Source organism: Penicillium crustosum, assembly GCF_028827405.1.
Source record: "Penicillium crustosum strain IBT 35664 chromosome Unknown utg000003l_segment0_segment0, whole genome shotgun sequence".
In the NCBI taxonomy this organism is placed as follows: Eukaryota; Fungi; Ascomycota; class Eurotiomycetes; order Eurotiales; family Aspergillaceae; genus Penicillium; species Penicillium crustosum.
In genome coordinates this window covers 2,129,473-2,156,656 of record NW_026623124.1, presented here as the reverse complement: position 1 = coordinate 2,156,656, position 27,184 = coordinate 2,129,473, and the positions used below count along the sequence as shown (strand labels likewise).

Below are 27,184 nucleotides of genomic sequence, written 5' to 3'. Positions count from 1 at the left end.
ACAGAGAATATCCCCCCTAAAAATGAATTCCTTTATGTTTCCCCTGAAAAAACTCAAAAAGACCATTGTATTCAAAAGTGGCGATTCGTATTCGCAACTGAATATAAATCTGGCTAACCTTTCTTGGCTACAGATTGTACCTAACTTGGGCTAAAAGTGGAAAGCCTCTAACCAACCTTGGAAAAAACCTTGACACGTGTCCACCCCAAACCCTAGGAAAACACCTCTTGGACAACTTTATTATTATTTGGATCAAGGGACCAGGTCCCATAAATTTAGAAATGAAACGTCCGTGAACAGTCGAAACGAAAAAAAGAGATCTTCTATTTCTGCCTTAGTACCGCTCGAGCCCCGCATCTGGGGCGACTGGCCAATATCGCCAATTTCCCAATGAAGGACACTTACGTATTCGCTTTCGTTTCTTCCTTCTACGTAAGGGTCGCCACTTGACGACTTGCAATGTGTCTTTCTCTCCTTTCTAGGTTATGTTGTCATGATCCACAATATACGATAATGGTGAAGGCCATTATTCCAGAGCCCAGAAGGACATGATCATAATGTGGAAAACGCAAAGCCAAGGCTCATTTCCTACACTAGAGTTAATCCGTTGTTAGGGCGAAAAATTCACACAGGGCCATATGGGTCGAATTGGTATTTCAAAATCAGTTACTCGATGTAACGATATTAGAAACCATATAAGTAGAACTAGGCTTCAATGTAAAATAAAGTAGAGGCGTAGGTGGCTCGCACGACTTGGACGCCGCGGTAAGACCTGCGCATTTCGCGGGGCAGGACATTTTCTAGAGTTTCTCGCCTCCAAACAGACTCTCGGCATTGGAATTTCCAGGGGACCTAGTCCTAAAAGCGTCTATGGTACTATGGTGCTATGTATCTTGTATGGACTACTCCGTATTCGTACAGGATAGGAGACCACAAGGCGATTGCGATAAAGAATATCCACATCTAAATGGGGAATTCTGGATCGGGGGTGAGACATATTATTTCTGAGTTCACATGGAATTTCACACATAATAATCCTATCGACTGAGTACAGAGAGATGAAAGATCTGTAATTTTCGCAATCAACCGTTTGACTCGAAGTGAAACTAGCCCATACCAACCAATTAGGGAAATGATGTGGAAAATACCAATTTAAAACTTCGCCTGAGACAGAAGTATATATTGCAAACTTGATCCACCCGAGCACTTCACTAGCCCCAGTCGATATTTGGGAAGGCTAGCATCCTAGTCGACAACTGGGTCGGTAGGACCGAATTGCGAGCTTTGTCCCTCAGGCTTCTTTAACTAATTTGATTAGCCCGTGCGAATGCTCTGCCAATATACGGAGTACGGTCAAGCCCTCTCTCCCCAGGGGATTATCGTTGATAGTAGGAAGGAAAAAAAGGGAACTGCGACGGACTCCCGTCTGCTTCAATCCTTAGTTCAGTTGTGGATATCTACAGCCAATACAATCCCAGCTAGTGCCCACACTGTAACAGATTGTTTTGCAACTGTGTTGACAGTTCTCAGGCCTCCAAAATATGCACTACACACCAGCAGGATGCAACATGATAATCATTGCTCGCAATAGAATAATTTTGTTTCAGGAACGAGTCGATCATTCGCTAGGCTTCTAAAAGCTTCTACGTTACTGGCTACTCAATCGACAATTTCTGCATGGGAATTGCCCATCTAGTGGATCTCTCTATCTCTGGATATCTGTTAGATAACTACTCAATATAGATTTTGTAGGGGGGTCCCTTTTCTCTCTCGTCAAAATGGGGAACATAATAGGGGCGAATAACGCACCACAACGTTCGGCATTATAGTAGTTTGCGGTCTGCGGTAATAGTTGCGCAAAGGGGCCCCCCGAAAGTTGGGTTCTCGCTGGGACCCTCATCTTAGGTACGGAGTACTCCGTATGGAGTAGAACGCGCGGAGAGGCTGCCGCGGCTGGGAGAGTAACGCTAGCGCTTTCGTGGATACAACCAAGTAAGGCCACACGGTTTGTCCGAGGCTGGTGTGGTTGGCTCGCTCACAAGGCAGCTAGATTTAAATTCTATATTCAATGTTGTTAAATGCTCTCTACTCTGTCCGAATACGAAGTTGTTGAGTATGGAGTACCCAATAATAGTTGCATTATTCAATGTCTCTACGCTATTTCTAGAATAACTTAAAAAAAGTTCCATAGAACAAACTCCTCATGGGAGTTATACATGTATTTCCGTTCAAAAATACTAAGTGGACTCGCTATTAAGCCAGCTGCGTAATATCCTTACTTAGAATGAGGATTCGCAACATCGAGGAACTGAGAGACTGTTATTATTATAGTCGGTCGGGAAATTTTTTTTAATAAGAAAAGTCTCAGCTGGGGTATTAATAGGATATAACATGAGACCATTCGTTACAGTTTTAGATCATATTGAAGGGCTTAAATGTTAGGTGTTGATAGTACATGCATCTTTTATGACACCTGTGTTAGTGAAATATTCCCAATAGACATCAAATATGGTTTTTTGGGTGATTTTTTGAAAAAAAGACCATGTAGAGATAGCCATAACTTCAAACATACAATAGCAACCTATGGACTGACGTTGAAATAAGTTCTGAAGCATAAAACCCACCCCAGTAGATACCGGATCTCAGCGGAAGCTGGAGCTTGGGGAACGCGTCCCAGCGGAGCCGCAGAGCACACACGAAAACACACGTGCAGCTCTCACGGCTTGCACAGCTCAACACCAATTTTCAAGAAAACACCAAAAACGAACCCAAGAATCCTCTCTACGATGTCCGCCTTCGCGCCCGAAGACTCTGACAACGATTACTCGTACGCTGAGGTCGACCCCGCGGAATCCTCCACCCCTCCAATCCCACAATCAATGGGCGATACAGATGCCTCGCACGGCCAAGGCCACTCGAATAACCCCCTCCTGGGATCCGATAATCCCCTCGTATCAGATCTAGAGCAGGAAGTGCTGGAAGAATACGCTCGATTGCTACGGAATGTCAACCAGGTACGTGCGAGAAGAGCTAGTTGGCATTGATCTTTTCTTTCTGGGACAATCTAGGTGCTTCACCGGAAAAAGATATAAATAATGCCCCTCTTGAATATTAAATGGGCTATGGATATTGATTATACTGGTTGCTGATCAATGCCTCGCACACAGCTCTCCGACAAACTCGCCGACCTCGCCGGCTCCCCTGCCTCCATGCCCCTCGATGGTCTTCGTCTCCTTGAACGCAAGACTGCGACTGTATGCACCCTTCTCAAGGCCAGTGTGTATAGCATTGTCTTGCAGCAGCAGATCTGGAATGAGAATGAAGAGCAACAGCAACAACAGCAGAATGAGGATCGGCATTTCCAGGACCACGAGTATCAGCATGGAGGATATGAGGGGGAGGGAGATATGACATTCCAATGAAGGAGAAAGGCATGAAAGATTGTCTATTACGTTTGATGGATCTTTTTTTTGTTTACTCGCGTATTATACCCGGGGTGTTGTTTCCAAGTTTGGGGGTTGGCGCGAATCAGATGGTGTTTATGCAAAAGAATCGTGTTGACATATGATTTTCCAGATATGCTGTGAATAGCCCAGAATACTGGAGGATTGGAGAATTGATGACCCGTCATGTTTAACAACCAACTTATAGAAGTACATGCAAAAGACACAAGAAGAAGAGGAAAAGAGAAGCATTATATACACGCTGGGACGAAACAGCAAGTTAAGGCTATGGTGGGCCCTAAATCTTACCGGCGTAGTACACCTTGCGCACATCGACAATCTTCCTGCCGAGTGCGTGAGCAACCTGCTCAGGGTCACGCTGGCTCATGAGTGCCTCGTAGGCGGCCTTGACTGTGTTCATCTGGTTCCTTGAGCGACCAACTCGGGCGGACAGATCGTGAATTCCGCCAGCGCGGCACATCTCGTAGATGAGGTATTGAACACGGAGTCCGAAGCCTATGATTGTTAGCAAAAAAAAGGAACACACCTGGGGTGATGAATCGAGACATACCTGGTGGACGGTGCATCAGCTGCAACTCTGTCGCTCCGACCTTGCCCTTAACATCGCCATAGATGGTTCGGTTCTCGTAGCGGGGAATGGGCTGCATGTTGCGGATGGCACGGTATTGCGACTGGATCTTCGCATCGGAGGCTTCATCGGACTTGGCTTCACCGATACCAAGCAGACCATTTGCGTTACCGGCAATGGAAAGACGGTATGCACGGCGGACCTTTCCTAGTCGAGTCTGGTTGGTGACGCTGTGCGAAACGAGAGTCTTGGTGCGGAGGCCCTTGACCTGGCTCTCCGTGTAGCCCGTAGCCAGGAGCAAGCTCTTCAGGGCATCTGTCATTTCCTCGGCCTCGGCTGACCGCTCCTTCTCGCCCTTCTCGGCGGCTGTCTTCTGCTCTTCCACGCGGGGCTCATCGACAGTCTCACCAGGTCCGAAGAGATCCGGAACAAGTGCGCTGTGTGGGGCCAGTTCGCTCTCCTCCTTGCCGTGGGTGACGCGCAGGTTGTCCGCGAACCTAACGAAGTCTGCACCTGTGGCGTTATCAGGCATCTCGGCGAAGAACTGACTGAAGTCCTTCACGAAATCGTCCTCGCTCTTCAGCTTGAAATTGTAATCCGAGTTCGACTCCGGGGCGCGCTGGTGTCGATCAATGCCGGGCTCAATCACGGAGAAGTCGTCGATGTATTTGAATGCCATGGGATCACTGCGTTCGTTCATCTGCTCTGCCAGATCCTTCGGGTCGATAGCGGCTTCGCCGGCTTCGATGGCGGCCATCTGTGCCTCCGAGTACTCCTTGGCGAGCTTGGCCTTCTGCTCTTCCGTGTAGGGCTTGTAATCATCCACACGAGGAGCCTTAACATTGGGGAACTTGGGTTTCCGGTTCGAGAGAGGCGCGGGAGTAGGATGGAATTGGCGTCGAGGGACTCGCGTGTTTGGGCCGGCAGCACGGGTGAAGCTGCATAAAAGGCATCGTGCTGGCCGTGTGACGTTCATGATGACGGTGAAATGAGCTCCCCAGCCAACAATAGGCCGGTTAAGAGCTTTAAAAATAAAGAAAAAGGCGAAATGCGGAGACAATTGGGGGACGCAAAGGCAAAAGAGGCCAGCCGGAGGTGAAGCGTCGGGATGAATTTCTTTCTTGCGGGCGGTCAGTCTCCAACCAATCAACGACGCGTTAGATGCGTTTCTAATAAATTTCCCATTTGATGATTTTCGTCCCAGAAATTATTTCGCTGTCGCTTTCCAACTTATATGTTTGCAATACGGTCATCTGTTAGGCGCTTGACTTCTTCTTTGTCTTATCAGACACTAACGGCTCTTCAAGTGCGGCCAGCCTCCAAATTATATTATCAACGCCGTTCAACGAATGCGCCAGTCCCCGCAATAATGCAGAACGGTCCTAAGAAACACTTCGACGGCAAGCGCAAGAAGGCGAAGGTCGACAAGAACAACAAGAGCAGTGGGCATGATGAGGTCCTGCTTTGCGATATCAACCAACTGCTCAAACGCAACGAAACCGAACAGGACGGCGACAGCGAGCCTCTGTCCCTCCCCGAGAAATTCACCGAGATTGATGTCAAGATTGTGGAGCTTTCCTCCACAGGCGATGGTCTAGCGCTTGCCGAAAATGGGAAATATGTCTATGTTGTTCCGTTCACGGTCCCTGGGGATACCGTGCGAGTCAAATTGGTCAAGCATTTCGAGTCATTGTCATACAGTTTGACCGATTTTGTCAAAGTGATCGAACCAGGCCCCAAGAGAAACGATGCGCTGATTGGATGCAAATACTTTGGAGAGTGTTCTGGGTGTCAGCTTCAGATGATGTCCTACGATGACCAACTTGCTCACAAGCGGCGCATTGTGGAAAAAGCCTACGCCAATTTCTCTGGGTTGATCCCAGAGCTTGTTCCTACCATTGGAGAAACCTTTGCTTCGCCCATGCAATATGGATATCGCACAAAACTTACGCCTCATTTCGCACATGGTGGCGCCGGCAAAGGATCTAAGGAGGATGGCGCAGAGCCGCAGGTCCCCCCGATTGGATTCACATACAAGAACCGACGACTGGATATGGACATCGAAGACTGTCCCCTGGGAACAGACATTGTACGTCGCGGACTCACCAGTGAGAGGAAACGAGTTGCGGAGAACATCCGTTCTTACAAGCGGGGTGCCACTCTCCTGATGCGGGAGTCCACCGCACGTATCCCCAAGGATGCCCCGCCTACCGCCGAGGGAGAGACTCCCACTGTTGGCGGGATTGCTGCCACTCCCAACGCAGACACGGGCGATGTGATCCGCATTGAGCGCGAAAACTACATCGAAGAGAAGCGTTGTGTCACAGACAACAACGCCACCTCCTTCGAGTACGTTGACGACTATATCTTCAGCAACAAAGCAGGTGCCTTCTTCCAAAACAACAACTCAATTTTGTCCGGCTTCACAGAGTACATCCGCTCGCAAGCCATTCCCGCAGGCAACGACAAAGATGCAAAGCCAATCAAGTACCTCTTGGACGCATATTCCGGCTCGGGCCTGTTCACAATTACCCTCTCCCCCTTGTTCAAGTCCAGTCTCGGTGTCGATATTGGAGGCGATTCCATCGTTTCAGCACGTGAGAATGCTCGTGCGAACAATCTTCCCAACACAGGCTTCGCTGCTGCCGATGCCGCTACTCTCTTCAAGGACGTTCCATACCCACCAGATCAGACATTGTTGGTTATTGACCCGCCTCGCAAGGGTTGTTCAGAAGACTTCCTGCGCCAGATGCTTGATTTCAAGCCGCGTCGTGTTGTCTATGTCAGCTGTAACGTCCATACCCAGGCTCGTGATGTCGCTGTTATGGTGCAGGGTGATGAGAAGCAGAATGTTCGCTATGAGATTGAGAGCGTCCGTGGCTTTGATTTCTTCCCCCAGACCGGTCATGTGGAGGGTGTGGCTATTTTGAACCGTACCTCTTTCCCTCAGGCTGAGACTGTTTGAGTGATGGGATGTGTGAAAAGTAGTATTCTTGAGCCTTTTGTGGACTATATATTTGACTGATATTGCATACTTCATGGCGTTCTGGGAGGAAAATGTCAAAAAGCATGATGGCAATAGTGGATATGTACCCTGTTTAATACATTTTCATTTTCATTTTCAAAATTTGTTTTAGGATATTCAGGGTATAGACTATCTAAGTACTAATTATCCCTACATTGTAAATTGGCTTTGAGTCCACTGTAGTAAATGCCGATGAACACCGGCGCCAAGCCGTTTTGGGTAAAAAGAAAATAGAGAGTACCACCGGAGGAAGAAAGAAAAGAGATAAACAAACTATGAACAAAAGGCTGAGCTACATCGATTGACAAGTATCTAATGTTAAGGTCCACTCATTTTCCCCCTACGAGCTTCCTGGGCCACCAAGCAGCGCGAACCGCCGGACAATGCTGGGACCTATCTCGTCATACTCGGCCTTAGTGTGGCAGTAGCTCCGGAACTCAGGCGTCTGACCCAGCAGACTACCTCCGAACCAAGGACCGTGGCGCTGGCGCTTGTGGGTGACAACAGCAACATCAAGACCACCACTCCGTGCGCCACCGCTACGAGCCTCGGAGGCACGGATTCGTGCATCCACCAAGTGACGAATGTCACGCTGTAGGCGACGGCCGAAGTCCTTGTACAGAGTAGAACCGCCAGAGAGCACAATGTTCTTATAGAGACCTCTCCGGACGTCGATGGGGGAGGACTGGATGACGCCATCAACAACATTGGGAAGCGGGGTGAGGAAGTCGGACGAGTAGATTTCAGGGTTGAAGAAGATCTCCGGGGCGAGGAAACGTTCGTATCCAATATCGATGTTTATACTCCGCCCGTTCGGCGCAGTGACGGTGTGCTTAAGGAAGCGGTCTGGCTCGCGATCGTAACGTGCGAACTCCTTGACAATATCGGGGCTGACGTAACAGTACTCCTCCTTCACTTTCTCTGCAGTCTTCAAGCTGCTGTCGGGCTCTCCACGGTCACGTAGCAAGCTCTGTACGAAATATGTGATGTCTCGTCCGGCAATCGGGATACTCTTGATAGAGGACCCGATGACGTAGCCCTCGGCGACGGGGATAACGTGGGTAACACCATCACCCGAGTCGATGACCGTTCCGGTCAGGGATCGGTCCGTCACCTTTGAGGATGTCCATGAGGCAGCAAGGGCGAGCACTGCTTGGACAGCAATGTAAAGACCGGCACAGTTGAACGACTCGAACATGATTTCGGCGGTGTTCTCGCGGTTCTCGGGAGGGTTGAGAGGCTATAATTCAGAAATGTTAGGTCTCATCGTGTTTAACGCAGCCGATTGACAGTATTATTAGTGGTCGCCTTACAGGTTCGGTGAGTAGGAAGTAGTGGTCCTCGGGCTCCACGCGCAGGTATTTGAAGATCGAGTTCGACCAGAATCGTTCCATGTGGTCCCAGTTCTCAATCTGTCCGTGCCGGATCGGGTAGTTAACACCATATCCTGGACCACTGCCCGCAGCCAGCGCTTCATCGCCGATAAAGAAATCCAGGTCCTCCGTGCCACGCTTCGCGGACAGATTGGAGCTACCACTGCCAGCACCTAAGAAGGAGGGCTTGTTTGCGACTGGGGGCCGGCCCCCAGAACTTCCAGTACTTCCAGCACCAGCCTTGGTTGCAATTGCGGTCGGAAATACAAATGAGGGGGAGTCGTTACCGGCGAAACCTGGAATAGTGGAGGTAGCATGTCAGCCTAATCTGTGATCGCGAGCTCCCTAACCACTACAGACAGCACATACCAAGCTTGGAATAGCCAGTTCCACTAAAGAAAAGTACAGAGTCAGCATCAAATATTCCTGTGATCCTTGCAGCTATCAACTTACTTGTCCATGACAACGGCTGGTGTTTGGGACGCCATGGCGGGTGGTTGGGCCTAGGCACAATCACAATGTAGCAAGAAGTTGAAAGAAACGTAGGCGATGTATACAACGAGGCAATATTGAGGGAATCGGCTGAATGTCAATTGGTAGCCGAAATCGCCCTGACTTCAAGACACCAAGAGGACAGGCAGACAAGGCGGGGGGAGATGCAGTGCCGGAGGTCAAGATTACCTAAGGGGTCACACGTCAACCGGTGGACATCATGTGCCGGGAAGTATCAAAATATCCTGAGTATCCCCAATATCCCCAGGGCTTCTTCAAAATAAGAAAGAAAGAAAAAAAAAAGAACAAGCAACCACAGAAGGTATTACCGTCTCGATGTTTATTCTACCTACTTTCAGCTGAAAAGTGAAACTTGACCAAAATGGCAAGAACAACCAGTGTTATCAGAACTCCCATATATTTGCAATATTTTCTTACTGTCCATTCTGTCCATTCGCGCGTCCTCAATCCCTAAGACTCTTATTCTTCCTAGGTCTTTTATTATTTCAACATTATCATTTCTGATGCGCGGGGTGCGTACAGTGCTACCCTTCGTTTTCTGTATTCTTTTCTCTCCTCGACACAGATGGTCTCGCCGTAGGCTCTTGTCTTCGCTCGCTTCACTTCCCGTGCCAGAGTTGGCTATAGCATTAGAGCATTGGTTCCCAGTGACTCTTTAGCTTGAAAGCCCAGGCAGTCACTCGTTCCAGTCTGAAGTACAGGACCCACCAAGGGCTGCTGCATTTCCATCAACAACCTGGGAGTGCACCACAGACGCGTCAAAGACTTGTCAGTTCACGCGCCGCATCCATAACTTCACTTCGGCCTGATATCGTGGCAATCTGCGAATTCTGGACGTACCTGATTCGGTATATCATCTTTGATATTCGGCCCCAATCGGCAACACTTCCCTTGCGTCGAGATTCGAGCAACCCCAACTTGATTCCTTGATCAATCGTACACAATCCTGTGGTAGATCCTAACTTGCACTCGGCGATCCAGTTATGATGTCGCAAATGTCCAAAAATGAGGGCGTTTGTGCCATATTCATTCATGCCGGAGCGGGCTTCCATAGCCACGAGAATGAGCACAAACATTTGATGGCCTGTGAAGTGTCAGTTTCAGCCTTGGATACATTTGGTGGTTACACAATCTAACAATTGAATGCATTAGAGCTGCGCTCAAGGCCATGGCATTCCTAAAGAGTGGCGGAGCCGCCATTGACGCCGTCGAAGCAGCCCTGATGGTGCTTGAAGATAATCCGATTACAAACGCAGGGTTTGGGAGCAACTTGAATGCAAAGGGGGTGGTGGAAGGTGATGCCTCGATTGTTGATCATCACGGGCTAAGTGGAGCGGTTGGAGCTGTGCCCAGTAAGTTTGTTGTGTCTCTTTGTCAGAACGTCTTTGTCTAACACGTGAGTCTGTTAGACATCAGGAATCCAATCATGCTTGCTCGGAAGATTTATGACAAGTCCAATGTGCAGATGGGCATGTCAAGGGTGCCCCCGAACTTCTTGGTCGGAGAAGGTGCAAAGGACTTTGCATGGGAGCATGGCATGGTGATCATGCCCGAGGAAGCCTTGATTTCACCCGTGGCGCTAGAGCGTTATAATGTATGGGCGGCGGAAGTCAATGATTATGAAAGTGAAGCCCGCGGCGAAGTGATCGATCCCTGGATTCGCCGCCCCATGACTCCCCTTGACGCTCGCCTTGCACGTCTCGAGCATGTTTCTCAACCAGGAGCTCGTCCTGCTAGCCATGCAATTGACGAGGAAATTAGGACCCTGCCCAATTCAACCGTTTTTGCAGATGTGAAGGGACGTCCAGGAGCATCGCTGGAGCATCAAACACAGAAAAAGGCCAAGCTCTCAACTTCGCACCTACCCGTGCGACCTGTCTCACCTTTGTCACCATCTCGCGATGGTAGCTCAGATGCCGCTAATAGTGAACAAGATGAGGAGGATATGATTACAGACACTGTTGGCGCGATTGCCATTGACAAGTACGGAAATATCGCAGCAGGATCTTCTTCGGGTGGCATTGGCATGAAGCACCGAGGGCGGATTGGACCTGCAGCCCTGATTGGTATTGGCACCCATGTTATTCCGCAAGACCCGACTGATCCAGATGGAACCACATGTGCAGTCGTTACATCTGGGACTGGGGAGCTCATTGCCTCTACACTGGCGGCAAGCACCTGTGCGCAAAGGATGTATTACAGTCAGAAGATGGGTGACAACGGCATTTTCACCCAGGTCATGGAGGAAGAGGCCCTCAAAGCGTGGATGAAAAGGGAGTTTAACGGTTCGTTTTCCTTTTTTCTTCTCACTGTTGTAATATCCCACCAACTAACACTTGTTTGCTTTTGTTTGTTAGAACACAGTGCCGTGAGGAACAGCGTTCTATTTGGGGCCCTCGGAGTGGTCGTCGTGAAGAAGAACAACTCCGGCATCGAACTCTACTTTGCCCACAACACCGACTCTTTCGTGAGTCTTGCATCATTTTCGCTACTTAGGGCTGGTTGCTAAACATTTCTCACAGGCCATTGCTTCTATGTCCAGCAATTCGAGCAGACCGTCTTGTCTAATGTCGCGAGGCACTCGAGGAACCATTGCCCAGGGAGGTTGCCGAATCAAGTTTTAAGATTACTGTAAGTTTACCAACATGAATATATAAGCCGTAAATCTGACATGGATAATTTAATCAGAATTGCAATGCACCCTGGATGAGAACTACAACTATATTGTAGCAAAGCCTCTTTGCTCTGCCGACTTCTTGGTCTGTTGGTACTCATTAATGGACAAGGTGGCTTTCGCCCTCAACCACCTGTATCTGCTTCGGTCCGGCCCCTCCCCTTTGTGTTTTCTGCGATGCTATACCCAATTTCCAGTTGTGTTTCTTGGCCGTTCAACACCGATGTTTCACTCACATGGGGACAGGATGACTAAACCAGCGATTGCTTAAATGGCTGTCTTTCTGTCCCTGGACAGCCTCCTTCTCTGAGACCGGGCATCAACAATGTGATCAGAGTATGTTTCAGAAAGCCCCGGCATTCTTCCCTGTGTGTACCTATTCGTTTCACACTAGTAAAATGAGAAATTTCCCAAATGATTTCCTTGTAAACCAGCTACATGTAGTGTTGCTCATAGCACCAAGCCAATGCGTGTTCCAGGAGCAATGCCAACCCGCAGTTGATATAGTCAGGTCCCATAATAGGGGGTTTCCCCTTGATGATATGACCTTCCGCGGAAGAGATATCAAGGACCTGGAGTGGGTGTTGACATGGGCGTCCCCGTCCCGGATGCTCCATTAACACGCTTCTTCTTCTTCTTTTTCCTTGGCAATAGAGCAGGCTTAGCATTACCTTCAATATCCAGATGCGTGCCACAAGTCATGCAGTCATTACCAGGGGGCGGCTCGCAGAAGATGCTGAGACAGATAGAGCACACGAAGCCAACATCTACCACCCGGCGATGACAAAAGCAAGCAGCCCGGAAATCGACATCCACCCGCGTAGGAAGAACCAAATGACGACGCGAGCGCTGATCCGGCAAAAATGCCATCATCAGATACTGCAGCAGGCCCCGCGGCTCGGCAAGAGCCATATAAACGCCCTTGGTAGCATCAGACGCCTGCTGCAAGAAGACCGCATCACCACTGAGCTTGCACACATCGATGGGGATGTTCAAGCGCTGGCAGGCGAAGATACTGTTCATGACAGGGATATATTGATGTGCAGCGTCGGTAGACCCGCTTACAGAAATGACCAAAATACGGCTCTGCAGCCGCTCATCCTCATTTGAGGCTGAATATCGGTTCTTGGCTGCGCTTCCACCCCCGCCGTTTCCGTTGTCATCAGCCGCTGCATCATCGCCGTTAGCACCACCGTGCTCCTCTGCCCAGGCGAGCGTGCGTCGGTTCGTGTGGCTCAGAGCGAGGGTTAGCGCGCCCGCCAGCATCGTGGACATATTGCTGCGCAGATCGTCGCCAGTTGTTGAGTCCATTAATTCTTTGAGGTTGCGGGTGACTTGTTCTTCGACGATGCGGAAGGGACGGTATTTGTTTGTTTCGGGGGGTTGGGCGTCGCTTGCGCCGTTCATTGCGACGTCGCCGTCACGATCGGCGGTGCCGTTTCGGGGTGTATTGTGGGCTGGGTAGAGCCATGCTGCTTTTTGACTGTGCGATGCGACTACGGCGACTTCGTTGGCATAGTTGCAGGCTAGGTGAGCGTTGATGAAGACTAGGATGTTGGCGATTGCTTTGGAGAGTGGGAGGGAGTCTTCGAGGATGGCCCAGGCATGTGGGTTTGTGTCGATGACTATGGTGAGCAGGGATGGGGAGAGATCTAAATGGTGATCTAGTTAGCTAGTTGTTCACCTGTTGCAGAGGGCAGGGAATACAGACCGGTAGCTCCCAACTCATAATGCTCCGAGGCATCCACAGAATTCATTGTATTGAGATGGGGGACCAGTCGAGGCTGGTGTTCATTATTATGAGCTGGGGGTCTCTCAGACTGATGCCAGGCCGGTTAGACTGGAATCCCGAGGTGCTGCATATACAGTTAGAATTAGATTTCAAGCCCAAGCTCTATCTAGCAGCACTCAGTCGAGGATATTGAAGCGATAAGCCAGTCACGAGGTGATAACAACGACTATAGCTCTGCAAGGTTTCAGGGCTGTTTCCTCTACTCCGTATACTCCGTACTCCTTATGTCTTTCCAATATAGATCTCCAGCCGACGCCCGCACTTGAGTTTCACATGTTCTTCAACCTAACACTGACTTGACTCTTCGGGATCTTCGACTGACCCACAACCGATTCGGAACCTAGACTGGGATCTGACACTCCAATCGGATTGACCCCCACACCATGAAGGATTGGGTGACTGAAACTACCTTGAATTTATGAGCATCTTTTGTTGAGAGGTGATCTCCTTTTTCGGTCGATTTGAAAGACAGGACATGGTATCTCTTGGCATATCCCTTGAACGCGCCAAGATGAAACTATTGCATGTGATGTGCGGATATCCTCTAGTGGGTTCCAATGCGGAATGCTTTGTACTATGCATCTATAGGAATGGCTCCAGCAACACCGGAGTCCGCAGGATATATCTTCGGAGCGCTTGGAACATGACCTCCGAGGTTGTAACACAAAAATGACCAAAGGACTACCTAGGTAAGTTCATATGTAAGCTGAGTAACTATATGCTTATCGGCAACGTGATGGCGTGCATCGCTGTGGTTGGTGTCTTATCGGGCCAATTGATAATGACGATTCGTGAAGGAAATGGCCCCGGGGGCGTGGAGGTGTAAGATCCGGTATATTACAATGATGTACATGTACATCCTACACGGTCCGGGGAAAAAAGTATATGGTGTCATCTAAAGAATTCAAACGGGCCAACGCGGCAAACCGAAATAAAAAAAAGATATATATATAATATAGATTTTCCTTCTTCCAAGACCTCCTTTTTCCCTTTTCCCCATAAAAAGTGGTTGTCTGTTCCCACCTTATCGCACTTCTCTCTCCGCTCCGCCCTCCCCTCATTCAGGAAAAAAAAAAAAACGCTTCCCCATCATCCACTTTAACTTCACTGAACCACAACTGGAGTTTATATTTCTGTTCTTCTCTCGCGCAACCCTGCAATGGTTCAAGCAACGGGCGAAGAGCGCGCTGTACACCTGGCCCGAGAGGCTGTCGAACTGGTCGACGCGGGCCACCGAGAGGTACGTGACCTATGTCTTGAACGCCCCCCGGAGGAAGCTAGCCCAATACTGACATAGAGCTTATTCAATAGGCCGCTTCCAGGAATCTTAGAGAAGCCCTTTCAATCGCCCCCGAAAACCCTCAGGTGAAGGCCGCCTTCCTGAAGGTTCAGCACGAAGACAAAGATGGCCATCAGCTTCTCGATCTCTGTCGCCGATACACTACACAGAATGATGAAAATGCAGGCAAAGAAGCTGCTACTTATCTCCGAACCGACGGCCTGAAATCCCCGGAAAACGTGGCGTTGGAATGCCTCAAATTGTTGCTCGCACAGCGCCCGCACTCTCTATCGACGACACAGGATGAGATCATATCTGGGTTGGTGCGACAGAACGTCAGCGTTCGGCAATACTTCTCTACACAGCTTCAGACTTCTGTCACAGCATTCTTCGATGAGATATATGATCGGGGTGATAGAGCAGCGGTGTGCCTGGACACGGTGGTGTTGGACCCCACCGTGTGGACATCGGAGGAAACACGATCCCACTGCGAGAGTGAACTCTTCCAGCTTTTCATTGCCAAGTTGATGGAATCGGGCCATGATCTCGATGGTCGCTCTCTAAAGGGAATTACTCGACTGCTCGCTGTCCACGCCGTTGAACTCGAACATTTGATCGACGATGAAGGGCTGGAGGTGATCCTCTCATCTTTGGATAACCGGTTGCCGCTCGAAGTTCGGAGCCAGGCGACCCTGGCTACTGCGAAATATCTTGAGGTCGCCAAGGAGACGGGCGAGAAGAAGCTTTTGGCACTGATTATGTCCATTCTTGGCAAAGGGCGTGTCAGCGATCTTATCGTTGCTTTCTCTGCGGTGGCCGCCATCTTCCCCGTGGCTCCCTCTGCAGCTGCCAATCTCTTCTTGTCCGAAGAATTCATGGCCTTCCTGCTCCCAATGGCATCGCGAGACACCAAGAGCAAAAAGGTGGAAGTTCCCGTGTTGGAACTTCTTAATGCGGCTTGCATTAACCGTCCGTGCCGCGAGGCTGTTTCAAAGAAATTTGGGGAATGGTTGTCACACATCCTGACCAATGGAAGTGATACTTGCTCGGAATTGGCTGCGGTGGCCCTGGCAAAGATCCGGGCATCCGAGCCCGAGAAACCCTCGACTGGCAACGGTAAGGTCTTGGAACAAGACAGCGAGTCTGAACTAGTTCATCGATTCATGGGACTGATGTCTGAACAAAAGGTTGAACACAACTCCCACGCAATCGAGGGATTGGCTTACACTTCGGTGAAGCCGTCCGTCAAGGATCAACTAGCCAATGATCCGGTTTTCCTACGAAACTTCATTGCGGCTATGAAACAGAGCACCAGCGACTCATCCGTACTCTATGGCGGCTTGATGGTAATTTTAAACCTGACCAAATTCTTACCCAGCCTATCTGAAGAGCAAAAGAAGATGGCACAGCTGAAGGACTACGCGGACCCGTCTACCGGAAAGGTGAAGGCAGCACCTGAAATAGATATTCGAGATGAAGAGGAAGCTGTCCTGGCACGATGTGCCGCCGTTATCGATGCAGGCATCATGACTCTCCTCGTTGAGTGTGGCCGAATCTCTCTGCCTTCCACCAATGAGCTTACGGCAAAGATTCTACTATCCTTGACCAGGGCTCAAAAGTCCCGTGGAACGCTGGCCCAGCAAGGTGCGGTGAAGCTGTTACTTGGCCTTGCAGCCCCGAAGCAGAGTAGCTCTGGCCCTGTGACGAACGAAACGACACGCATCGCATCCCATGCGCTAGCCCGCATCCTCATCTCCGTTGATCCTTCACATGTCTTCCCCTCATCTGGATTTCCCCAGGTTACATCCGCCATCCGTCCCCTACTCTCTCTCCTCTCATCGCCCGACACTGCCTCGTTCTCCGCAGACCAACCCCGCGACCTACTCCCAGTGTTTGAAAGTCTCCTGGCTCTGACGAATCTCGCTTCGTACCCACATGACGACTCCGCACCTGAACTCACGGTCCGGGAAGGCTGGCCCACAGTGGAAGATCTACTTTTGTCTAGCAATGCTCGAGTTCAACGAGCTGCCTGCGAACTCGTCTGTAACCTGATGACCTGCGAGTCCGGTGTTATCAAATTTGCGGATGGCTCCAAACAAGCGGCTCAGCGCCTTCACATTCTGCTGGCTCTGACTGATGCCGATGACGCTCCTACGCGACGGGCTGCCGGTGGGGCTCTTGCGATGTTGACGGAGTTCGATGCGGCTATAGCAGCTGTCCTGGACCGACCACGGGGAGTTGAACTGCTATTGGGATTGTGCCAGGAGGATGATGATGCTTTGGTTCACCGAGGTGTGGTCTGTGTGCGCAATTTTACTTGCATTGCGACAGGTGACATCGGAACGCGCGCCAAAGCCGCTGTTCGCGCCGCAGGAGGAATTGCTGTTCTCACTGCATGTCTCAAGAAGACGAAGAACCAAGCAGTGCTACAGGCTGGGGTAGAGGCCCTGAAGCCGTTGATCTAATGACAGGCATGATCTTTCGATGTCTTTCATTTTCCACGCAGACACTCTTTTTTTACGTTTTCCATTTGCATGTGGTTTGGGGATGGACTGGTCGATCCAGCGGAGTTTCTTTTGGGGAGTTTTTTTCTTTCATTTTTCATGCTTTTTTTAATGAGTTTCCGAGATGACCTCCTGACCATGAGCACAGCGACGGATTTAGCGATTGCTTTTTTCTTAGGACCCCCCAAAGGGAGGCGTTCGATCTATGGAATTCGGCGCACAAAGTGTCATGGGTTGCATACTAGCTTTTGACATAGAATTGTGAATGGCTCAGTCTTAACCCCCCCAACTTTTGACTTGAGCACCTGACTATCAATATAATTCCCAATTAATGTCACCAAGCCCTGTGGCGCTTCTATAGTTCTACAGTGTAGGGTCACGGGGTCTCCCCCGTATTCCCAGGTTGGATCCTTGGAACTTTGAACCATTCAAGCTTCAAGGAACTTCACCGACATTCTTGGATACATTCCAGTTATTTGATCCCTTTCTCTCTTAAAAAGTCACAGAGTCACAGAGTCACAGAACCTCTGCCCATATGGGCGATCTGGGGTCCATCGGACAATGACTAGGTGCCGATCCCGTGTGCTGCAGCATGTGGGGGCTAAATAGTGGGATCCTCTCCCTCCCATTCGTATGACGTGGGATGGAAAATCCACACTTGTGAGCTTCCGGAAGCCCCTTCCACACCGCAAATTTGAAAGCGAAAGAAATATAGTATTATGGTACTCCGTACCTGGATTATATATGTCATCATGGTCACTTTTCAAGGTTAGCTTGGCGGAGATATATAAGACCGTACCGTGGAGAGGATCCTCGTGGGTCGACAAATCATCTTCAGTCCAGCGCGCACACCTCTAACCGGTTCGCCTTCCTGAGCTTCTAGGTTAACACATTCTCCTTATACTTTACTTCTTCCCTCGACCTATCCTTATCCTTATTCTCTAGGTGTGCAAAGTATCCCTTCCATACCCCCCCACTCTCTCAGACAGGTACAGTCAGGTGTTGGAGCTTTGTTTCCTTGTCTTTCTGCCCTTTTACCTTCCCACTTTCTCCCTATTCCATCACATACCCATCTCAATGGCGTGGTTCATTTCCTCCATTGCCTGCGTTCGCCCGCTCACCTGATCGCTTCCTCGTGACACTCAGGTTGAACTCCCTACGAATTCCTCCGATTGGAGACCCCGGATACAGTTGGAAATTGCAGACAAAAGTGTGGATTTTGAAAGGGTTGTGGTTGTGCACTGAATTCTAGTGGAATTGTTGCTCTCGCCAGTATGAAGTTCGGCCGGAATTTGTCGCAATTCACGGTTCCCGAATGGAGCACCTCCTACATCAAGTACAAGGCCCTGAAGAAGCTTATCAAGTCTGCTGCTGAGCAGATCAAAGCGGGAGAAGACCCGGATTTGGCCGGTGAGTAAAGTGCTTCGTTACCTTGGATTTATTATTTTGAACCATTGAGCGCCCTTCTGACAGGCCTTTGTCTTTGTGTTTATAGGTTTCTTCTACAACCTCGACCGAAATGTTGAAGATGTCGATTATTTCTACAACAAGAAATATGCGGAGTTCGCCCGCCGTTTGAAACTGCTCGAGGAGCGGTATGGTTATTCCATGGAGGGTCGCCATCCTCTCGAACCCGAGGATCGACATGACCTGCGCGAGGCCCTTTTGGATCTGCGATACCACTTGCGCCGTTTACAATGGTATGGTGAAGTCAATCGCCGTGGTTTCGTCAAGATCACCAAGAAGTTGGATAAGAAGGTTGGTGCCCAAGCCCAGAAGCGTTATCTAGAGACAAAGGTCGACCCCGCTCCGTTCGCCTCCAATGAACGCGTTTTCCGGTCTCAGGATCGCATCAATGCTTGGATGGCAATCATTACCGACCAGTCCAAGGTGGAAGATAAGGCGTCCGATGACGCGAGCTCCACTCATTCTTCCCTTTCATTGAAGCGTGGCTCAGCTAGGCCTTATCTCAACCTGCCCACCAGCATTGTCACCGCTGTGGATGACGCACTGCGCAAGGATGACACTCATGTTTTGCTCGAATTACTCGAGACCTTGAAGGTTACTGCAGATGAAGCAGGAGAGACGGTTTATCCTAGAGTTCTCAGAACCCTGATTCAGCGCTCTATCCTTCATCGTTCCCGGGCAGTTCTGACTCTTCTCCTGACCCGTGTGGACACTTTGGAAGAGGACGATGATATCAACAGACGTAACTGCCTGCACCGTGTGGTTATCTCCATCGGTCGTGAGCAGCCCACGACTGACTCCGAGCCAGCGGCGTCGATGGTGCTCAACTTCCCTCCGGAGACCACCCGCTATATTACGCCCGCGGCGCCTCCGACCCTCCAACCGCCGCGTCCTGTGGTTAAGGAGGAGCACATGCCCCAGCAGCTGGCTCGCGATGATCCTGCTGTTACTCACTTCCAGTTCCTACTGGACTCGCTGCGCTCTGACCAGCGTGAGTCTTTGATGGCCAAGGACCTATCTGGTCGCACTCCATTGCACTACGCGGCCCAATATGGTTTCAAGGTCGTGTGTGAAGTGATCATTGAACATCTCATAGAATGGGGTATGTTCGATGTCAGTGATGGGATCGACGGTCCTCTCTGGCAGGATAATGACGGCTGGGCCCCGCTTCATTTGAGTGTTGTCGGTGGCCACCCCAAAACCACCCGGTGTCTCTTGGATGCCGAAAAGGAGAACGATCCCTCGCCGGAACGAAGTATCATAAGAAAACAGGTCCCCAAGTCCAGTGCAGTATTGGCACTAGCGACCAAGGCCAACTTCATTGATATTGTGCAGCTTCTGGTGGATGCTGGTGTGGATATCAATTACCAGGATGAACAGGGTGAGACTGCGTTGCATGTTGCCGCCCGGTTTGGCCATAATGAGTGTGCACAAATTCTGCTGGATGGCAGTGAAGACCAGAAGGCAGACACAGAATTGGCCGAGAACACATATAGCTGGACACCACTCTTCATTGCCTGTGTGGACGGATGCCTGAGTGTAGCTAAAATGCTAATCTCCGCTGGTGCAGACGTGGATCGTTTCGATTCATCTGGCTGGACGGCTAAGGAACACGCGGCCCTCCGAGGCCATCTTGACATTGCTCGGTGCTTGGCAGAGGTTAGCCCCGGCCCTCCTCCCACTGAGCTCGATTTTCCATCGTCCACTCCAACCCTCCCTGGTTCCGAGTCCTCCTCGCCTCCGACTCAGTCGTCCCTCACTGATCGCCGGTCTAATGCGCCAGGCCCAACTTCTGGGGGTTCCGGCGCACGAACTACTGAACCCATCAAGACTTTTGGACACAGGTATCTCACCGATGAGAGCATGATCTTGGTCAGTCTGGGAACTATGGACATGCGCAAGCCGCTTGAGACAGTCAGCCTTGACCGCATTCCCATGGAGAATGCACACGCCACCCAGCTAGACACATCTTTGTCGATGGTGATAACAGCTAGTGGGGCACACGGTGAGCCGGAGGTGATTGACTTGCCTGTGCAGGACAATATCTCCACCGAGCCAATTGTCTTCCACACTACCGATCCTAGCAAAGTGCGTCTACTTTTCGACCTTGTCCCCACCTACGCAGGATCGAAGGAGAAGATTGTTGGCCGGGGTGTCGCTCTGCTTTCGAGCATCAAGCCCACTGTGGGGTCGCACCGGATCAACCTCAAGGGTGATTCCACCGTTCCCATCGTTGCCGCGAATACTCTTGAGGTGATCGGGTCTGTGACATTCAACTTCCTTGTCATCACCCCTTTCAAGCACCCGAAAATGTCTATCGCTGGCAACCAGACCTACTGGCGCTCAATGAGCTCAACCATGGTCATTGGACACCGTGGGCTGGGTAAGAACATGGCCGGCCGCAATTCATTGCAGTTGGGCGAGAATACTGTGGAGTCCTTCATCGCCGCGGCCAACCTGGGCGCCTCATATGTTGAGTTCGATGTACAGCTCACGAAAGACCATGTACCGGTCATCTACCATGACTTCCTGGTCAGCGAGACGGGTATCGATGCGCCTGTTCATACCTTGACACTTGATCAATTCCTCGAGTTGGGAATCGGACGTTATCGCCATGCCTTGCCCGGACCCGTGAAAGCTGGCGAGGGATCTGGGGATGGGCCGCGCCAGCGCTCAATGTCTGTTGGCGGCTCTGAGTACGACCCAGCCGAATTAACCGAGAAGATCAAACACACACGCGACTTCAAGAAGAAAGGATTCAAGGGTAACACCCGCGGCGAACACATCCAGGCACCATTCGCCACGTTGGAGGAATTGTTTACAAAAATCCCGAAACCCGTTGGATTTAACATCGAATTGAGTGAGTTACTAGCGCCCCCAAAAGAACAGCTATTCCGTCGATCTAACCAAGGTCGCTAGAATATCCCATGCTCCACGAGAGCGAGGAGGAAGAGATGGACACATACGCCGTAGAACTGAATTCCTTCGTCGACACCATCCTAAAGACGGTCTACGACCTGGGAGGCGGCCGTGACATGCTGTTCTCCAGCTTTAACCCAGATATCTGTCTGTTGTTGTCTTTCAAGCAGCCTTCCATCCCCGTTCTCTTCCTGAGCGATGCGGGCGCCTCTCCGGTCGGTGACATTCGTGCCAGCAGTTTGCAGGAGGCTATCCGGTTCGCATCCCGGTGGAATCTCCTTGGAATCGTTACCGAGGCTGAACCACTAGTCCTTTGCCCCCGGCTGGTCCGCATCGTTAAGGAGTCGGGTCTCGTGTGTGTCTCTTACGGAGCGCTTAACAATGACGGCAACAACGTCGACGTAAGTATTTCTTTCTTCACTTCCTTTTCACACTCCCACAAACCCCGAACAACCATCTAACCATGTTATTTGTATAGTACCAAGTCGCCGAAGGCATCGACGCTGTGATTGTCGACTCCGTGCTCGGCATCACCAACGGCCTCATTCAGCGCCAGGGCAAGAGCGACCGCACACCGGGCCTATCGCCCAATCCTTCGGCCGTCACTGACCAGGCAGCTGACTCCGCCAAGGGTGCTGTCACAGTCCCAACTCTCGAGCGGACGAACCAAAATAACCTCTCGCCGGATATGATTCCTCCTGTCCCTCTTTAGGAATCGCAGTCTTGTATCGTTGCATTCTCTTGTGAGAATTGTGATTTATCGTCATACGATGTCAATAGTTTGCATTCGGCTTTTGCGAGCTTCAACAGCTATCAATACCAGTTGTTTTTTGAGTTTATACTTATTTCTATGGTATTCTGTAGTTTATTCCAGGTTTTGATTTTGTTTCTATTGGCGAGAAAGAAATAGACTCGGTATTCTAAGGGTGTCTCTTACGCCTCTAATAGTTTTGTAGCTTCCTATTTGGAATTCGGCCAATGCACTTTCCCCAAATAGCGAGTTAAGGTCCAAGGTTGTGACATTCTTTCCTTTGCACACATCAAACCCATCTAATGGTAAAGCCATGCAACATGACTCATGCCAAAAAATCACCTGGGCATTGAAGAATTTCTTGAAATCCTCCCACTTAGTGTTTCGGCCATAAGCAAGCGGGAGGGTGAGCTGGGCATCAAAAATAGCTCTCAGCGTAGGGCTACAAGTTCCTCTAAAGATGACCTTAGATAAAGGGGATGCAAACAGACTGGATAACGGCATTCCCGTATCAGACGACAAGTCTCCATTCTCCCGTTCAATGCTTGCCAACGCATCAACAAAAATATCCCGAAATTCAAAGACTGCTTGTTTATACTCTAGTGGTGTAGCAGGAGGAGCAATGAACTCCGGAGTCACGGCAAACCGCTTTTTAAAATGAACTGAACGCTATCCCCTTAATGAACGAGTGCAACTAGCTGCATCCCTGGCTCGATCCCAGGTCTCCATGTTTCTCAGATTGCGTATTAAAATATATCCCCCAGAGAATATCATCATACTTCACCTGGGTGTGGGCGTGCTTGGAACTACGTTACTGGTGGGGTTTGGTTCCGTTTTGATGAGCAACAGACAAATATGTTCGTGTGTCTGCTAGATATCGGACTGTGGAGCTCATTTGTGAATTATTGAGAAGATAAGTTTGTAATTGAAGATAGAAATATTAACAATCACTAGTTGTGGAACGTAGATCTTGTTTGGAATAGAGAACATTGTAGTTTAAATATGAACGAACATGATAGCGGCTTGTCGAAAAAGAAACCAATGAAAAAGCCGCAACATTGAGAAAGCAATAGGGTATAGTGACAGCCCAGGTATATAACAAGAAAGCAAACTAATCAAAGACGATGGTGGTTTGGTCAATACCGCAGTCTTCGAGGTCAGGTGCGAGCAGCAAAGGCTATAATATTGTGAGCGCAGGAAGAGAAATGACCCATATCTGACTTACCATTGATAATAGACCTCCGAAATGACCTTTTCGACGATACTTTAGGAGAGGTATGTACAGATTCGGTCTCATTTGTTGAGACTGACTCAGTTCGTGTCTTCTTGGGGCGTGTTTTGAACCCTTTTTCGGGATTGCGAACAGGAGGGGGAGGAATAGCAAGATGCATGATGTATTATTTGTCTGGATAATCAAAGTGAAGGCCTTTTGTGTTATATTCATGTCAGGTTGACCGGATATATCTACATATTTTATATATAGACTGTGAGGGGTGGCATGGTTATGCTTATCTTCAACGAGGAAACAGCCAGCGAGCCAGGTGCTTATCAGCCAATCATAGTGTTTCTATAAACATTTGAAGATATCATCTTATCCTACATCTTTGACTCTATAAACGTTGTTCCGGGGTCAAGTTCATATATACGTAAGAGTATAACGAAACCTAGAACAGGGTAGTTATGTAGTGGGTCACTTTGTAGTGGATCGGGATATGCTTGAACAAAGTATAACCTTCCATAAATCAAATACACTATTGCTTGAATCTCTTAGAAAAGCGAAATATGTTCATTATGGATAAGAAAAACCAGTCTATGGCTTTATTTGGCCTTCAGTTGCTCATCCAACCACTCCTGTGTGATACTCTCAAAAGTGCGGAATTCAACCGCATCCCCCCATCCCCGAAGCCACCCCACAAACCGATCAACCATCCCTATCACATGGGTCATCCCACTGGTATCGGGGTGCATTAAGATGGGGAAAACAAAGCTTCCATCCCCTCCATCAACATGGGCATTTTCCCACAGCCACAAGAACATGTCCTTCCATCTCTGCTCAACCACCCGTGCATCAACATGCCCGTGGCTGTTATCGAGATGTGGGAAGTACTGTAGCGCCATCATATCTTCATTATTCCAACCAGTAGGAATTTCCACAAGTGGGTGGCCGGCGGGGCGGGAATCTGCAGCAGCAAGCGACGTGGGGCGCAACCAAGTGCTAGCCGGCTGGGAGAAATCCACTCGTTCGATTGGCGGATCGCTGGGCGTGAAATATGGCTGTGAGTCATGGTGGCTGAGAGAGGAGTCGTATAGGAATTCAAACTCTCTCAGAAGCTCGATTGTAGTTTCGCGGAGCTGGTACATGGGCGCGCGGTAGCCTCGCACTCTTTTGCCGGTTAGCCGCTGCGACACTTCCATACACTTCACTAGCACGTCACGCTCTTGGGCTGGTGTCATTTGGTAGGCACCTTCGTGCGAATACCCATGAAGTCCGATCTCGGCGCCGGACTTGATAATTTCCTTGACGATTGGCTCAAAGGTCTCCATCGTGTGTCCGGGGATGAACCAGGTGACTTTGTCGGCTACTTGGTGTTTTTGTAGCATACGTAGTAGCCGGTTGGCGCCAACTCGACCGGCGAATATGCCTGTGCTGTAGTCTGCCAAGTTGTTGTCTGGATGATCGCCTGTTCCCAGGAAGGCAGAGATGGCGTCAAAGTCAAACGACATAGCGATTTTGACCTTTGGGTGCTTCTGATTGAGCGAGAGCCTTTGGCAAAGCTGGGTATTCTGAGCAACGGAGTTTTCATTTATGTTCTTCTCGGTGCTCTTTACGTTCGCGATGTCGCCGAGTGAAATAATGCCGCTGGCGGGTTTCGCCGAAGTAAGTATCGCTGTTGCCGCGACGATTGATTGAGTAGAGGCCTCGCGAGAGGAGCTTAGATCAAGAAAGTTGATGGAGGCATTTGGGTGAAGCCGTGAAATGTCCCTTTGGAGCTTAGAAATAATAGGATCGAGCGAAACATCGAAGAGATCCTGATAACCAAGGACCACAACAGAGAAACCATTCCCTGGTTGGCTCTCATGGGACTTCGCCTTATTGACCTGGAATTGATGCTGAAGGAATAACTTTGCGTGCACTAGCATTTTTTTCTGACAGCTTATTGGTGTGTGTCCTTGATCCCATTCACTCAACGGAATCTCCCAAATTGCGTCTTTCCCAGAGGGCTCCTGAGTTCTGGCATCGATAATTAAAACATCAACTTGGTCACCGAGAGCGCCAAAAGCGGTGCTTATCCGAGCCTGAGCTTCAGCCAAATTGCTCGATACCAGAGGATCCAGGTTGAGCGCAATAGTCTTGTCCTTGGAACCTTGACAGATGTTAGGTTGTATCTTTTTCTCCATTTGGAAGCCAATCTTACCCGAGTAACAAGCGCTAAAGGCCTCTGCAAACGGCGCAGAGGCCCCTGTAATTATGACAGATTGGTTGCTGAGACAAGATGTCATGTTTGTGGAAGGTTCGTGGAATTTGAGAATCTCACGTCTCATATTCTTAAAGACAGGAACCCAAGGGTAAGCTGGATGAGTGTTGCTTTATATTGGCGAATGGCTTGGAATATATGAACTTGACTGGGGCAGCCATAATAGGTTGGCTTTGCGGGGAAATATCAAAGGCCCGCGAGCATATCCATATGCGGTAACAGCCAGCGAATAGAAGATCCGCTGATCCCGAGACTCTACCTAGGAATGGCCAGACCACTCAGCGCGGGGGTTGCGACTAGGATAGGAGATTTTTCTCGATATCAGCTTGTTGTTACCAACATGATTGCACTCAGCAAGGTTGTGAAATCCCCCATGGACTTCTGTTATTGCCTTATCAATATATCCACTTGCCACATGGCAGGAGCGAGCGAACACATATGGACTTCTTGTAGGTAGATGTGACATGCAATAAGGTATAACTAAATAGGACAAAAGATAAAAGTGTGTCTAAGCCAATACTATCGTCGAGCCTAATCGCATCCTGATTTTCTAGTAGGAGCCAGCGACCTGTTCTCACATATCTTGTATCTTGAAGCAACAAAGTTCCTCTTGTAATATATCAAGAGAACTCTAGAGATAAACAAAAATCATAAATATGTCACGATATTTCCGTTCAAAGATGTGAGTCAGACACGTTTTGATTGCATTGCAATCCAGATCTACTGCCATGGCACAGTTTGAAATCAAAGAAGATGCTGGTGATATCGAGTCTTCCATCCAAGGCTCGATGAAGGAGGGTACCGAGACTGCCATTACACCTGTACTCGCAAAGAGCTTCAATCTCTTCAGTGCTTGCGCTACTGGAATCACTACCGGAAATGCTTGGGCAGTTCTGGGAGGCGGAATTGTAAGGACTAGATCCTTTGTCTAGATTGTGCACTACTAATGCATCCTAGATTGCCTCTCTTTACAATGGTGGACCACCTGGTATAATATACGAATTGTAGGTCCCCACGGTTTACGGAGCTTTCTCGGAATTTGGTGCTGACTGCTACACTAGCGCCACTGCCTCCTTTTTCTATTGCTTCATTGCTGCGTCAATTGCCGAGCTTGCTTCCGCCATTCCAGCATCCGGGGAGTCTACCACTGGGCTACTATAACCGCTGGCCCTCGTTATGGCAGATTGTGTGGTTGGTTCGCAGGATGGCTGAATGGCCTTGCATGGGCATTCGCCGTAGCAGGGAACTGTTCCATGACTGGAAGCATGATTGTCTATTCATACGCACTTTACCATCCAGGTTTTGAGCCGCAGCGCTGGCATGTTTTTGTTTGCTATTTGGTCATCTCCTGGTTGTGTTGTTTTACTGTGATGTTCTGC

At 49.6% G+C, this 27,184-nt stretch overlaps 10 protein-coding genes across 10 annotated transcripts; 6 read left to right on the top strand and 4 right to left on the bottom strand.

Annotated features, from left to right (window-relative positions):
• Positions 1–2,786: 2,786 nt before the first annotated feature.
• Positions 2,787–3,422, top strand: N7487_007869 (DASH complex subunit DAD3 family protein; the record flags this gene model as incomplete). Its single annotated transcript, XM_056875599.1, has 2 exons — positions 2,787–3,014; positions 3,168–3,422. The coding sequence occupies 2 exons, from the start codon at positions 2,787–2,789 to the stop codon at positions 3,420–3,422; spliced, it is 483 nt and encodes a 160-aa protein (XP_056727787.1).
• Positions 3,423–3,741: 319 nt separating this feature from the next.
• On the bottom strand, positions 3,742–5,008 carry N7487_007868 (mitochondrial 37S ribosomal protein uS5m; the record flags this gene model as incomplete). Its single annotated transcript, XM_056875598.1, has 2 exons — positions 3,742–3,959; positions 4,015–5,008. 2 exons carry the CDS (start codon positions 5,006–5,008, stop codon positions 3,742–3,744), a joined length of 1,212 nt encoding a protein of 403 aa, XP_056727786.1.
• A 212-nt stretch (positions 5,009–5,220) lies between these two features.
• N7487_007867 (tRNA (uracil(54)-C(5))-methyltransferase) lies at positions 5,221–6,997 on the top strand (the record flags this gene model as incomplete). The annotated part of the gene is made up of 2 exons (XM_056875597.1): positions 5,221–5,287; positions 5,340–6,997. 2 exons carry the CDS (start codon positions 5,221–5,223, stop codon positions 6,995–6,997), a joined length of 1,725 nt encoding a protein of 574 aa, XP_056727785.1.
• A 264-nt stretch (positions 6,998–7,261) lies between these two features.
• On the bottom strand, positions 7,262–8,991 carry N7487_007866 (actin-related protein 3). The gene is made up of 4 exons (XM_056875596.1): positions 8,884–8,991; positions 8,800–8,822; positions 8,371–8,726; positions 7,262–8,297 (listed from the first exon to the last, which is right to left on the bottom strand). Exons 1-4 carry the CDS (start codon positions 8,916–8,918, stop codon positions 7,398–7,400), a joined length of 1,314 nt encoding a protein of 437 aa, XP_056727784.1. The 5' UTR covers positions 8,919–8,991; the 3' UTR covers positions 7,262–7,397.
• Positions 8,992–9,926: 935 nt separating this feature from the next.
• Positions 9,927–11,567, top strand: N7487_007865 (threonine aspartase 1; the record flags this gene model as incomplete). Its single annotated transcript, XM_056875595.1, has 5 exons — positions 9,927–10,036; positions 10,096–10,295; positions 10,353–11,228; positions 11,301–11,410; positions 11,466–11,567. 5 exons carry the CDS (start codon positions 9,927–9,929, stop codon positions 11,565–11,567), a joined length of 1,398 nt encoding a protein of 465 aa, XP_056727783.1.
• A 614-nt stretch (positions 11,568–12,181) lies between these two features.
• N7487_007864 (TFIIH/NER complex subunit TFB4) lies at positions 12,182–13,374 on the bottom strand (the record flags this gene model as incomplete). The annotated part of the gene is made up of 2 exons (XM_056875594.1): positions 12,182–13,269; positions 13,329–13,374. The coding sequence occupies 2 exons, from the start codon at positions 13,372–13,374 to the stop codon at positions 12,182–12,184; spliced, it is 1,134 nt and encodes a 377-aa protein (XP_056727782.1).
• A 1,153-nt stretch (positions 13,375–14,527) lies between these two features.
• On the top strand, positions 14,528–17,153 carry N7487_007863 (UNC45-central domain-containing protein; the record flags this gene model as incomplete). The annotated part of the gene is made up of 2 exons (XM_056875593.1): positions 14,528–14,649; positions 14,721–17,153. Exons 1-2 carry the CDS (start codon positions 14,569–14,571, stop codon positions 17,151–17,153), a joined length of 2,514 nt encoding a protein of 837 aa, XP_056727781.1. The 5' UTR covers positions 14,528–14,568.
• Positions 17,154–18,385: 1,232 nt separating this feature from the next.
• On the top strand, positions 18,386–22,290 carry N7487_007862 (glycerophosphocholine phosphodiesterase; the record flags this gene model as incomplete). Its single annotated transcript, XM_056875592.1, has 4 exons — positions 18,386–18,602; positions 18,688–21,519; positions 21,579–21,979; positions 22,057–22,290. Exons 1-4 carry the CDS (start codon positions 18,467–18,469, stop codon positions 22,288–22,290), a joined length of 3,603 nt encoding a protein of 1,200 aa, XP_056727780.1. The 5' UTR covers positions 18,386–18,466.
• A 1,857-nt stretch (positions 22,291–24,147) lies between these two features.
• Positions 24,148–25,830, bottom strand: N7487_007861 (polysaccharide deacetylase family protein; the record flags this gene model as incomplete). Its single annotated transcript, XM_056875591.1, has 1 exon — positions 24,148–25,830. One exon carries the CDS (start codon positions 25,828–25,830, stop codon positions 24,148–24,150), a length of 1,683 nt encoding a protein of 560 aa, XP_056727779.1.
• Positions 25,831–26,533: 703 nt separating this feature from the next.
• Positions 26,534–26,966, top strand: N7487_007860 (uncharacterized protein; the record flags this gene model as incomplete). Its single annotated transcript, XM_056875590.1, has 3 exons — positions 26,534–26,713; positions 26,763–26,809; positions 26,867–26,966. 3 exons carry the CDS (start codon positions 26,534–26,536, stop codon positions 26,964–26,966), a joined length of 327 nt encoding a protein of 108 aa, XP_056727778.1.
• Between the last annotated feature and the right edge of the window lie 218 nt (positions 26,967–27,184).

Coding starts and splice junctions, on each gene's coding strand:
- N7487_007866 (XM_056875596.1), bottom strand. CDS start 8,918: ATGGCGTCCCAAACACCAGCCGTTGTCATGGACAA. Junction 8,823..8,883: donor CCAGCCGTTGTCATGGACAA/GTAAGTTGATAG, acceptor ACTTTTCTTTAG/TGGAACTGGCTATTCCAAGC. Junction 8,298..8,370: donor ACTTCCTACTCACCGAACCT/GTAAGGCGACCA, acceptor TCTGAATTATAG/CCTCTCAACCCTCCCGAGAA.